The sequence below is a fragment of the Copidosoma floridanum genome, unplaced genomic scaffold, assembly GCF_036245765.1.
Source record: "Copidosoma floridanum isolate Cflo_tuat_1 unplaced genomic scaffold, Cflo_Japanese_pri ptg000013l, whole genome shotgun sequence".
Taxonomy (NCBI): Eukaryota; Metazoa; Arthropoda; class Insecta; order Hymenoptera; family Encyrtidae; genus Copidosoma; species Copidosoma floridanum.
In genome coordinates, this window is record NW_028321890.1 from 1,416,297 (window position 1) to 1,430,769 (window position 14,473).

Consider the following 14,473-nt stretch of genomic DNA (forward strand, 5'->3'; position numbering starts at 1 on the left):
ATTTAAAGTTGTTGTCTGAAAGAAAAGGTATGGTGAAACTATTTTGCCCTCACGATTTTGCTCGTAAATCTATTATAATTGAGAAACATGAGGACTTCAAAGCTACAGAATACCAACAAATTCTATTGTACAGTGGACCTGCTATCTTTGCCGGATAGGTCGGTTCTTCTGTTCATTTACATTATTTGTTGTTTCATGTGCATTTATGTAAGTCCTTATCCTTCTGAAGATCTCCTTTTGTTTGCTAAAAATACTATAAAAATCTTTGTTGGGAGGGCCGAAGAAGTGTATGGTTGTAAGTTGTTGACGTACATAACTCATGGTCTTCTGCATCTTATCGAAGATGTCAGAAATTTCGGTCCACTTGACTCTTATTCCGCTTTTCCTTACGAGAATAACATGACGTACTTTCGTTAAGTCTGTCGTAAGCGTAATCAACACCTTTAACAGATTTTTAGTAGGCGCGCAGAATCCCAACGCCGAGTCCATTTGGAAAAAATCATCAAAATTTAATAAAACTAACTGGAGAGCATCGTAATGGTCCTATTCCTGAAAACGGTCAAAACTATCGCCAGTTTTCAAAGCTTAACTGTAACTCGTTATTTTTATCCATACACATAAAAGTGATAATACTGTATTTCTTCGTGATTCAAGAGTGGCTGTTATTAAAAATATCATTCAAGTCAACAATGAACGTTGTTAATTAGCTATTCGCATTTTTAATAAAAAAAGTGATCTTTTTAGTCATGGGTCACTGCGTTCATCCATCGCTGATATGTTTAAAATGAACAGCCTGTCGCCAATTATAAATTTTATTTCCCTGTGTGACGTGTAAGCCAAATGCTTCCGAATGCCGTACTGGTCAAATGATTTTGTTTGTCCGAAACCTGTGAAAGGTCATTTTGTTGTTGTTAAAATCATTGCAAGTGAAACTTGAATCGAGTACATTCAATTTATTAATCTACATTTTATTTTTGTATCCATACTTGTTTTTTTTTTTTTTTTTTTTTTTTTTTGAAACATTATTAACTAACAATTATTGGTACATGCATACCATTGCCCCGAAGGAAAAAAGCATTAATTCGATTAAGAGCTATAACACGCAACCAAATTGGTGCATTGAAAGCGCTTAGCCGAATTGGTGCGTTTTATATCGCTTGATCAAATTAATGTGTTCTTTCCTACAGGCAACGATATATTGTTACCTTGTAAAAAAAAAAGTCATTAAATTTATAAAAAAAAACGTATTTCACGGTTCTCTTGAAAAAAAATGTTCCCAAAATATTTGTAAAAATGTCATGTAAAATATTCGTAAGAATTTTTTTGTAATGTTTAATAATAGAAGCTATGTATATAAAGATAAAATCACTAACAAAAGAACGGGAAAAATCTTAGCTTTTTCGATCAAATACATTTTGTTGCATACAAACTTAGAAACTAATTGTGATTAAATTAAAATTAAAAAATCTGTTCGTCCGCAAATAACTTTGATCTCTTACGTTCATGATAGTGTCATAAAATATTTAACTTTATACACATTTATATTTTTTATAAAGCATGTAAATATATATACACACATGTATAAATACAAGGAAAAATGCACTCTGAATTTCATTTACAGTAATGCCTCCCAAAAAAAGAGAGACAGGTACAGAAGCGCTTTCCCCTCAACAAGCAAAAATCAATATGCTAAGAGACTTGAATAAAACGAGCAAGGTCAACAATACATTATTAAGTCGCTCCCACTCAAGGCTCGATTCGGAATGCTCATGGAGTGCAGCTACATATGCCCTCACAGTCCAGCTCAAACACTTACTCTAACGCATCAACTCTGCTAAAACAAACTCCTACAGGAGCTACAAAACAAGGCATGCAACCATACAATTGACCTACAACAGGAACCTTCTTAAAACAAACAAAGACAATTACGCCCACAATAGTAACAACCACGCTCACTTTACCTCGAGTGTCATCAATAATTCAAGTTTCTACTAATAATGCAAAAAAATTGTTCCATACAACATCAGAAACCACACGATCGGTAGAAACACTCACACAACCAATGACATCTATTCTTAAAGCATCCTCAATCCATTCACAAAAATTATTACGAACAACATTAGCAACCACGCTCACCACAAAAACACCCACACTTCCAACAGCATGAACTATTCAGACATCCTTAACAACCCACCCACAAATATTCGCAGCTACATCATCAACCATAGACACAACAAGAACACCGGTAGTAATGTACAATACTCCAGGTTTTTCGAATACACTGAAGTAAGTTTCTTTTCAAACGTCATTCTCTTTAATTCACATAAACTTCTTAAATCAATTGTACGTGAAATAAAAAAAGAGCTAATAAAATCAAACTAATTTTTCATGTTTTAGCAATTTTATTGGCCAAATGCAATTGCTTCTGGATAAACAAGAGTAAGAGATCATTTGTAACAAAAACTCTTTAATGTTTTTTTTTTGCAGTTACGTGCGAAAAAAATTTAATTGTTAGCTTTAATTTTAGTACGTCAATTTCTGTTTACTTGCGTGCAAAATATGTACTTATACTAGTGCAAATAGTATTTTTCACATGAATTTAAGCCCAAAAAAAAGTGTATGTAGTAGCGCGAAATTTTATATACTTTTTTCAAAAACATAAAATTAAATTCAACGTGTAAATTTTTCGCACCTTACTGCAAAAATGTACGCAACAAGTGCAAACGCGATTTTAACACTCATGTAATTAGCGTGTTCTTATAATCGACTTTACTTTTTTATTGTACTTTTAGTACTCATGTGGTCATGTGGTACACTTTCTCAGCAACTCTGACAACTTTTAAGGACGATCTCCGGGTATAGCAGTTTTCGTAAGAATTTGCTGAAATTGAAATGTATGTGAAATGAAAGTGTTATTTACACGTGAGCAAAATTTCAACAGGTGTTTCCTTACTAAATTGCGAACTATTCAGTCTTAAAGATTGTCGATTTTAACAGTGAAGTATATCTACAGCTATAATATAGGCAAAAAAACGCACACTTTCGAGCATAACTTCACGAATTTTCACAGTATTTTTCCCAAAAAATTGAATGTAAAAAACAAATTCCTAAGGAAAAAAATGAGTACAAGTCTTATAGGCCTTTCCATATCAATTAATGGGTAACAATAATTTTAATAACACCTCATCTGGCCTCCGCCGAGAGAGAAGCAGACCCCCCAAGCAACTTGGCAACACTGCAACATCCTGTTACTTACTGAGTACAGAACAGTCAGACGACGGTCACGAAAAATGGCCCAACTAAAATATCAAACAACTGATTTTCAATGTCAAGTACGCTTATGAGATTTTGCAATACTGTAATATCACAAGTAGCGTCGTGAAAATTGGCAGAAAGTCTCTATACTCGCCTCGCAGCACCAAACCCTAACGGCCAGAGTACAGAGTACAGATTGTTTCTTTGAATCATTCCTATTACATCATAATATATGTCGTTTTGCAGAAAAAATAGTGATATGTTAAAACGCTTGGTTAATCGTAAGACTCGAAGAATAAGAGAAGCTCCTGCATGTATACCTTTTGAGACTGTAGATAGCCTTACTGCATTTAATAAAGCTGATGATGAGACTTATTATAATAATGTATGTAAAGGTACATATTTTTTTTATTTTTTTATTTAGGGTACTTTCATTATTACACTGGTATTTATAAAACTTTTTTTAGGTAGACTATTAAAAGTATTTGGGAGGTTTAAATCCTGATGACTGTACTGTCAAATATCTAAAGAAGGATTGAGTGTAAATAAAAATTTACCGGATAATTTGACGTGGTTCGGGCAACGTGTCAAAACTAAATTATCAAAGACTCATTTTGCGAGAGCATGTCAGGGTATAATTACTAGTACAATACTATAATTTTTTGTATTATTATTATTTTTTGGTATGATTGTCCAACAAATTTTTATTATTTTCTAGATGCCAGGAATGAAGATGCTAACTTTGAAGAGCCAACGAAGGATACTTCTAATCATGTGATGAAAATGGCATTTAAAAGTATAAAAGAGAGTTTGCGGCGCCAACTTGAAATTGTTCAGCAATCACCAAATCAATCTCCTCCGAGGATAAGGGCAAGGATGAATGGCGAGATGAATGGTTTGGATGATGATGATAATCAATCCCATAACTATCAATCCCATGGTAATTTTTCCCTATTTCTTAGATTTTTTTAGCAAGGAGTTGTGATTCATATTAATATAAACTATAATTCTTATAATAGTTTGTTATTTAAACATTTATAAAAACGTTACTTTTTAACGTTGAAAAATTTAATATATATATTTTTAATATTACTACCAATAGACAATGAAGAACAAGATGTCACTTACGAAAAAGACGAAGATTTAAATGCAGATGAGATTGCAGAATTTGAAAGTGATCCTGAGATGGACCCTTAAAACATTATGATTTGATTTATAAACAGAAACACCAGATTCGTTTAATTTAACAACTTGGATGTATTACTTATGTATGTGTTAATCTTTAACGATGCTTAATTATTTTAAATAAATAATTTATTTCTCAAGTTAAAAAGTATTTTATGTTTATTAATGAAATTAAAATAATTATTTGCATATATATATATATATAGCTTTTGGGTAAGAGCACGCATGCATTTCGCATGGTGACACAATGGCCACAAAACGTAGAGCACAATGCATGCATCTTGCCAGCACATCGTGCCGTCACGTCATGACGGCTATGCGAATGCACTTGGACGTCCAAGTGGCAACATATTATGACGCGCGTGACCGCATTGTATCAGTATTGTGCTGTCACAGTGTTTGTTGGAAAATATACAATTGTTAAATTACTTACCATCCAACTCTGTGGCAAAAATTTAAACAAAAAAAGTTTCTAGATAAACTTTTTTCATCATTGAGTTGGCTGAAGTGATTCTCTAAGAAGTAAAAACCGTTCATGGTAACATTCTATACCCTAAATCTCCTCTTGTCTTTCAGCCACAACGTGGCCTTCATTAAAACAACATATTACTAGGTATGTTCGGGGGCCAAGATTGGGCGTACACCGTCAACCCGCGGCTGCCTGCGCTCGCCCGAACTCGACCAAAGAACGAGCGTTCTTTCGTCAAGTCCGGGCAACTTCCGTTAACTATCAGCTGTTCTGTGTTTTTCAAATAAGGAAAAGTTTATTTAATTATTGCACCTGCATCTCCAATTCTACACTACGTGTACAACAATGTGTATTATATAGTACCATGTGTACCAATGTGTAAATGTTTTAGATTAAGGCCATTCAATACAAATGTGGCACATGTGGATACGATATTAACAAAAACTGTCTTAATGATCATCCATGCTTTATTAAAGATTGTTTCTTGGAAACAGCTGGAAACTTTATTTATTTCACACCAAACGGTAAGATATATTGATTGATGACCTTACTTTTATAGCTTAAATGTATTATAAGGCAGCTGTTAAATTATTTATTGCAGATTCCGTAGAGTTGGCACTTGAAAGAAATGCTGTCCTAATGAGAAACGATCAACTTACTTCGCAAGATTTTGAGAATGCTTATCCCGCAAATGCGGTTACCATTTCAAACAATGATGTAGGTGCTAACAATGAGAGTAGACAAAAGGATGATCAATTGTCGGACTTATCGAAGAACGAACGATAAAAAAAACGATTGAAAACTTTAAAAAACTTTTAAAAAACTGTCTTGTCCCCCCTCCAACTATTGTGTGGTTGTTAATTTTTTAAGATAAAAATAAAATACCAGGAGCTGCTTTTGACTGTGTAGAAACTGATTCTTGATTGTCTTTATTTTCACTTTCACAACTTACTACTTCTTTTCCTTTTAATTTCATCCAATACTCAAACATTCCTTCAAATTTTTTTTCCCCACTCCAAAATCTTTTTGCTTCTGCTTCTTTGAATTCATTTAATAAATTCTGATCCAGTGATTTCTCAAATAATTCTAATAATCCACTATTTTGTGTAGGACTTATATTGGCAGAAAATTTTGTCTTCTTTTTTTTTACTAAATATGTTGTAATCAATTGCATTTGGGTCAAATGTATACAGTCCTGTACATTTAAAACCACTCTTAACAATAGCAGCTTCGTCTCTCATATTATTAAGAGTTTCTGCAATCACATTAGAACAGTGTTTTTTTCTTAATCGGCTTATATTATTATTTATTTTCCATTTATTAACAGTTTTTGCCCAAGTTGCTACAAATGGAGCAAAAAAAGCGACATCAAGTGGCTGAGATATATGAGTTGAGTGAGGGTATAAGGTGACTATCTCAATTTTGTTTTCTTTACAAAATTTGATTAAGGAGATAGTTGCATGAGATGAATGTCCATCTAAATACATTAAAACAGGAAATTCATTTTTAACTGTCAATCACTCAAGGATAAGATATATTGACAATATACTCATAAAAAGTTTCCGCAGTTTGCCAACCACTATCAGAATCTCCTAATTCCCAACCTTGAGGACAATTTTTTAAAACTTTTTCTGAAATACCATCTTTATATTTATACATCACCATAGGAGGGGCACGAACACCATCAGCATTATACATAAAAAAAGTTGTAAAATTACCCTTCTCATCACCATCAACTTGTTTGTAAACTGTTTTGGAGCCTACTTTAGTGATGACTTGTTTGGCTTTAGGATATAACTCTACACTAATTAATCACTATTAAATATTTGAGAAGGTTTTAAATTTTCCAATTTTTTTTTCCTTTAAAAATACTTTAACCTCTGCAAATCATTCTCTCATGTGTTCTTCAGTGATGTCTGCTCGAGCCTTAATCAAATTTTGTGCCGTTATTACTGTCAATTCTGGGTGTCTTTTAAAAAAACCTTCCATCCAACGTCGTCCTGGTCTGCCATTAGTAAAGGGAGTGTCTAAACATTAAGCTCGGACATACTGTTGCACAGAATCTAACAATTCATCTTTTGACATTGGATTTCCTCTCTCAGCTTTGTAAATAATAGCATTCACAATATCATCTTCTGCTTTCTTTGAAAAAACAGTAGGTGGTCCACTTAAACTGTTAAATTTTCCAGGAAAGCATATTTTTCTGGCCAAAGTTGTACGAAGAACTCTAAAATTTTTAGCTGCCAACCTGACTGTAGTTCCATTTTGCACCGCTTTCAAAGCGTTTGAAAGTGATTCTTTAGAATAATTTTTTCTACTCTGTTTTTTTGTTTTTGTTTTTATCACTTTTTTCTTTGGTTTTGACTTATTATGACTCGTTTTACCTAAAAGAGTATGAAAATTTGTAAACATATTTTTTGTTTTGTTGAATTTTAAGGTTAACTTTTTGTAAACACATTATGATGTTAATAGTATTATTACTTACCCATGGTTTTAGAGACACTATTGTTTTTATAAGCACTAAATTTTTGTAACAAGAAACATTGTTTAAATAAATATAAATCAAACATAAAAACAATGATCAAAATTAGTGGCCCATAATACGTACGAAGACTGACTGTGTGATAAAACATTAGGGCCACTCTACTTTTACCGACTCATAATAAGTACATCAAACAAAAATTATGGATATAAGTTGGGCCACTACTTTTTAAAAATAATTATAATATTACAAACAAATCTAAGATCGCTAATGGAATCTACAAGCTTCAAGCTATTTATAATGTTATATTCATATAATGTATATTTTTTGAAAACAATAAAAATTGTAAGTATTATTTGCGTGATTAGACGTCTACATTCCATTTATTCCTCTGCGATGTGAGTATTTTTATTTATTTTATTTAGTACATAAAAATAATTTTAATAGTTAAGAAATACGGCTCAATCGTCAAATGGCCCATAATAGGTACGTTTACCTTAGTAGTATTTCACCTTGAGTAAGTGCCGTTTGCTCATGATATTTACATCAGTCGAGTCAAAAGTTTAATTAATGTCAGTATCACAGTGAATAGCTAATATAAGCGTGAGTTTGAAAAAGTTTTGGTTAAAAAAAATAACATGAAAACGTATTGCGTGCCAACGTGTAAACTCAAAAGTTACGACTTAGCAGCTAAAAATATAACCTTTCACAGGTAAATACTTATGTACACTTTCTTCAGAAGTTTTAGTATTATACTTTATAGAAAAATAGAGTTGCATATGAAATATATGTTTTTATATGTAGAATATTTTAGTGCTGGCAAAGATGAAAAGAGAAGAGAGCAGTGGGCAAATAGTCTAGCTATTCGTTGTCAAAAAAAATGATGAACAACTCTTTTATTTGCAGTCATCATTTTAAACCAATATACTTTTATACTTGTGGGCTTCGAAAAAATGTTAGACTAGTATCATTAAAAATCACGCTTATATTGTCTATTCACTGTGATACTTACAATAATTAAACTTTTGACTCGACTTAATGTAAACATTATGAGCAGACGCCACTTACTCAGAGTGAAATACTACTATACCTATACATAGAGTCAACGGACAGCCAATCGCGAGCGAACAAGGAGAAAAGGGTTAAAAAGTGGGGTACCCCAAACCTACTGCTTTCTCTCTCTTCAATGGCCTACACGTTATCCCATTACGTGCTTCCTCCATATGTATATGCTCTAAGATAGTTAACGGGGGTCGCCCGAACTTGACGAAAGAACGCTCGTTCTTTGGTCGAGTTCGGGCGAGCGCAGGCGAGCGCGGGTTGACGGCGTACGCCCAATCTCGGTCCCTGAACATACCTACTATAGATACACAGGAAAAGTTATACATGTATAAAAGTTCTTGAAGTAAAGAAAATCGAACAAAACCAAACGAAATCTACGTCTACAGTTTAGTAAAATACGTAAAAACTTAAGTAAATTTCAATACCGTAACAAAAAATTCTTAGCAGTAGAAGTTTAAGGATATATTTTTCGCGTTTTTTAAATGTAAAATTTGAGTTTTTAAACCATATAGTAATAAAATACCATAGTATGCTGCCTTAAAACCTATGAGAGGTCACTTAGAAAAGTATTAGATACTGAATAAAAGAATATTTAGCTGCTACCATCTGCTATTTTAGTTTTTATGCAACTTTTGGTATAAAATAATTGAATATTTGATAACACAGATAAAACGATTAATAAAAAGTTAAAGAAAGGAAGTATGAAAATACTAAAATTAATAGAAAAAAATCATCGAAAGAGAAAGTGAGAACTACATGTACAGAATTCTAGAAAGAAGGAGGATAAAATAAAAAGAGAAAGGCAGAGAAGAGGCAGAGCCTATACAGTAAACAAAGGATCTACTCATAGTATGAACGTACCTTTCTGTAGAAGTTTTATGTCTTCTTGAGTGTGTGGGTTTGTTTATGCGCGTGAGTGTTAATAGTTGTGTTCAGATCCTGCACATGGCAACTCTACGCACCTGTGTGTATACGCATGCACTAAGCACTAAGCATACATTCTATATGTTACTATCATTTGTTTAACAGATAATTCAAATATTGATATTTTATTTATCAAACTTTAGTACAAGTAACAACATATTAATTTTTTCTTCTTGCTTGCATGGATATGAGTTGCATTAAACCTTGCATCCTAGAAGATGTCTGATACATTTAATGAAAGAAGTGTGGAATAGAGTTATCTAGTAACATACATAGAATGACACTCAAAACTAAATCTAAAAATATGATATTTTATTAAATTTATTCTAGATATTAATTTTTGTTTCAATTATCAACATAATTTTAAGATTATCAAAAAATTTATTCTTATTTTGTACATTTCAGTAATAAGACGTAATGTGACTTTACAAGGCTGAAATTATTCAAAGAAATAACAAAAATTTTAAAGAATGATATAAAGGGAGTTTAAGCTAAAGTGGAAACAATTTTATTGGAAAGTAAGAGTTTAAGGTATCATTTATAACTTGATAAAAAAAAGAAAATATCAGATCAAATGCATAAAATAAGATTAAAATAGGATGTAAGTGAAGGAATAGAAAAAAAATTTTTTCTTTTTAAATTATGATTGGTTACGACAATTCATTGAACTGAAAAAAGAAAACCAAAAAAAGGAAGGGAATGATAAAGAATTAAAAAAAAAAAAAAAAAAAATGATGATGAAAAATTCCACTGCAGGTCAGCGAGAGCTCAGTTTCTCAGTCTCTTCTGAACCAAGTAAATGCAGGAAAACAGAAGAGTCACGAGTGAATGTATTAACTGAAGCTCTCCTATACTCAGCAATAAGTAAATTACAATCTGAAAGTAATACCGATTTTGGAAAAGTTGTGTGTGATATTTCTGAAGGGAGTTTTTCTACAGCTTTATACAAAAGCTTCGTAATACAGAAAATCATTGGAATTTTTCACTAATAATGAAGCTTTGTCATTGTTTATTAAACTTGGATTTTGTCAAAGTAATTATCAGCAGCTGCAAAATGCTCATGTGCAGAAAAAATCAAGGATAATTTTATCATACAAGAAAGAGAAATAAGTACTTTTAAAGTTTCTTTTAAACTGTATGTAAAATGGAAAAAATATTCACGTGTAAATAATTCACACGTTTTTATTGTATTACCATTTTATTGATGCTCATTATTTACCATACATTCAGTAGAAAATACGACTCTCAAACTATTTTACTATCACCTCTCTTCAGCTGGTTTAATAAAGTGCTTACTTATGTCAACAATTAGGTGGGTGCTATATATGAATTAAGCACTGCGTATGCTATAAGAACCTTTAAACCACAGAAAAAACTTTTAAAAAAAAAGTAATGGTTTACTCTCAAACCATATATATAGTGGGTCGAGGGACAGTGCGACGGATAGGGTCACGTGGTACTGATTGGTTCCGCTATTTTCAGCACCTCCCACAATTTTCCATTGTATATAGATATACAGTTCTGTGCCTCAGTCATTGTAGGGCATTTTCTATAATTGCGCTGCCCCCACGCACTTGCTTAGTGCAGCGAAAGCGCGATTGTAGAATGGAGTGGTGGTGGGATGTGAAATGTTATTTACTATTTCAAATTGACCGCCACTGACATGTGCTATAAATGGCGGCTATCCACCGCACTGTCCTTCAATCCACTGTAAAATCGCACAACTGACGGAGCCCCTTAGTGATGTAAAAAAAAATCACATAATGTATTTTCTACATGAAATGAGAAGAAAGAACATATATTAACCATTTCGTTAGATATCTTAAAAAATCTAAGTCTGTGTAGAACGAATCAATACTTGTATGGAACCTGTTTGTGCTCTTACACAACTAGCAATAATTGTGTACACAAATATTAAGTCGACGCAAATTTTTTTTTGTGCAATCCAAACTTTACTACGTAAATCGTACTTCTACACTGTATAGAACTTAATTGTACTCGTACACAATAGACTATAAATGTGTTGAGTAATTTATGTTGGTGTTAAACTAATGTTGTGTTCATCTTTTTTGTGCAAAACATATTATTGTCTCTGTTTCAGTGTGTTGAACCTAAATTTTTATTAAAAAACATGTGATGACTGCAATATGTAAGAATTTAAGGTGGAGATCTGGATCCTTGCCAAAAAGATACAGAAAGCAGAATTACAATATTATCCAGCTTTAGGTTTATTTTATACTGAAAATAAAGTGGTTGAATTTCACTTTCTATTTAAATATACGATTGACCGCATTGTACTATATTCTTCATCAAATAGAAGTTATGAAATATTTATCTGGAAAACAACTAAAAAATTCAACTTTTATAGTTAAAGGGCGTTGTGATGGTAATTCGGAACATAGTGAATATAAGCACAAGCTCGATGAAGACGATGTTGGTGACTAAAGTATTTTTTTCACCTCTTTCATCTCATTGCTACTGGTACACAGAGACTCTACGACGTAGAAAAATACAGTAGTCTGAAAAAATCTAAGGCTGTCATCACCCAAGATTTTTTCGGCCAATTAAATCTGAATGTGCAAAAGAATCAGATGGCTTAACCAAACAGACAACTAATGACGTCGAAAACCAGATACATGATCTGAATCTGTTTGAAACTACTGTTGACGGGAACATCGTGTATGTTAAATGATTTGTTCTTGAAGTATAGGCTTGAATGTTGATGAACTGAAAGGTGGGAGTGGAACATCAAACGGTGGTAATACCGCCTCGTCTTTTTTTTTAAAGTATGAACAATCTGTAAAAATAACTACAATTGATACATTGATACGGAATAGGATATAATACATCATTGTTACATCATACTGCAAGCCACATCAAGCGGACATGATATTAATTGGGGCAGTTTTAGACAGTATGCTGTGAAGTTCGAATGATTTTAGAAAAGTATGATTCGTATTACAGTCCAACTTAAGTGCATAAGCTACTAATTTATGACCCAGAAATCATTGAAGATTCAGTTTTGCCTATCAGTCAAATATTATAAAATACACAAGAGGCCTACAATAAACTTTATTCATTCCATTGCCTGAGTTTTGCTAGAAAAAACTTTCGTCAAAAAACAATGCAGGATGTGTTCAAAAGATTTTTGGTAGCTTCTGACCCATGCATCTTTATTAGTAAAAAACGATTAGCTAAACAGCTAAAATCCTTATTAACAGATGCTATTAGTTATTGTCGTCTCCATCTGCTAATAAAAAAAATCAGGACAGTACTGATATTAGCTCTGCTTCTGAGTCAGAGATAGATGTAAATGCTCATGAAATTGATGATGATAAAAATTTTGTTATGTTCTTTAAAGCAAAGAGTATTTTCCAATTCTTTAATATTAGAGTGTGCGTTAACAAATAGCTGTGCAAGTTATGCTACAGTTAGAAATTCTACATCCGTGTATAACCTATAATTTTGAATTTTAATAAAAAATTTTGTGAAAATTTGACAAAAATTTGAAATGCACTGTGGCGTCTTACTCTATTGGTAGTTGTGAAATAATAAGGTATTGCGAATGTGCTAACGGCATGAGGACCATAAGAACTTATTTTTATGTTGAACCGATTATTTATTATTTTTCTTATGCTATATATTTAACGAAAGTAATACACCAGCTATAGTTTTGTAAGTTGTATATCTGCAGAATGAGCTACGAACGTCGCTGTATGTATTCATGACAATCATTAGTTTCACGAATGCTTCCAAAATATATCAAGGAGTGTAAGGGTATAAGAGTAGAGTATGACTTTTTATGCCTAATAAGGTGCGTAAGATCTGATGGCAAAACTCAAAAATAGAGGCTTGTTGCAAAATTACTAAGTTGAAATTTCGATTTTAAATTTTTTTATGATTGATAGAATCGAGATCTAATTTGTTAAAATCGATAGGTATTGATAATAACTCTAAATCTTAATGATCAAACGAAATGTTAATAAATAAACATAAATTAAAAAAAAAAGTTTATTCCAGGGACAACAGAAGTCAGGAAACGTTTTTACTTTTTTACTCGCAGCAGCTACCCCAATTACTTTTTTAACTTTAGCCTCAGCCAGATGATTTCTTCTTGAATATTTACCTTGCAGAAGAACATTTTTCTTAAGTCAACCGATCAACATTTTTTTTACAAGTGAAAGTTTAAGTTACTGATAATTCGCACTTGAGCAGGGGTCTAATTGCGTATTTCGATATAACGTAATAAGGTTCGAGATTGATGGTCACATGCATACCAAAATTTGACGAAAATGTAACGAACGATTAATTTTGAACCTTGTTGCGTATATCAAAGCCCGCAACGAGGGAGTATCAAAAAATTGATCACCAGAGTGCAGCATGGCGCTCGGCTTGCCTGATGTACTTATAGCCTATACCTATATACATGTATACAGACACACACAATATTGCTCAATCACACTGTTGCTAGATGAGTGAGGGAGTGAATCGTGGGTTTAGGCAAACCGAGCGCCATGCTGCCTTCTGCATGGTGATTAATTGTTGGAAACTCCCTCCTTAGACCCCTCCAGTTGATCGCCTACCACCAACAGAGAGCTGAGCCACATATCGATATTTTACATAGTGGAAGCAAGCCAGCCATGATTTCATACGGTCACTAGAGAGAATAAAAACAGTTTTTTTTTCTTTCTACAGATCATTCGCTTTCATTTCAAGAGAAAATGGAGCCACTTCCACTATGTATGAACCTGCACAAAAACCTGCTCAAGATACCTAGGGTGACCTGAAGAACTGTACACTGTTAAACTATTTTCTCATTAACAAAAATATTTATAAACGTAATAAAAAATTTTATTTTACATAATTTTCTCCCCTATTTACAATCGACCCACTTGTTCTCTTGTGTCTTATTTTTAGCTTATAGAAAAAAAAATATTTTTTACGTGCTTGGTGAGGAACATGTCCAGATACGTGTAACTCTGAGCATTTTTTTTTCTTTTACAAGTTTACCGTTTATTTTGTTTAATTTTTTTTCTAACCTGCTGAAATTTTTTTGGAGATTTAAGTTCCATTCTCTCATAGTTTCTCACTGAACT

The 14,473-nt window shown here is 32.5% G+C and overlaps 1 protein-coding gene across 3 annotated transcripts in view; it reads right to left on the reverse strand.

Annotated features, from left to right (window-relative positions):
* Positions 1–14,473, reverse strand: part of Tis11 (Tis11 zinc finger protein) — a 105,226-nt gene that overhangs the window by 77,119 nt on the left and 13,634 nt on the right. For 2 of the 3 annotated variants that reach the window (XM_089591236.1, XM_089591235.1), the window contains exon 1: positions 313–891. The exons of the other annotated variant lie outside the window; for it this stretch is intronic. In XM_089591236.1, coding sequence (XP_089447362.1) covers positions 313–489 — 177 coding nt within the window. In that variant the 5' untranslated portion in view covers positions 490–891. Of the gene's footprint in view, positions 1–312; positions 892–14,473 lie in introns of those variants that run through there. 3 annotated transcript variants of the gene reach the window in all.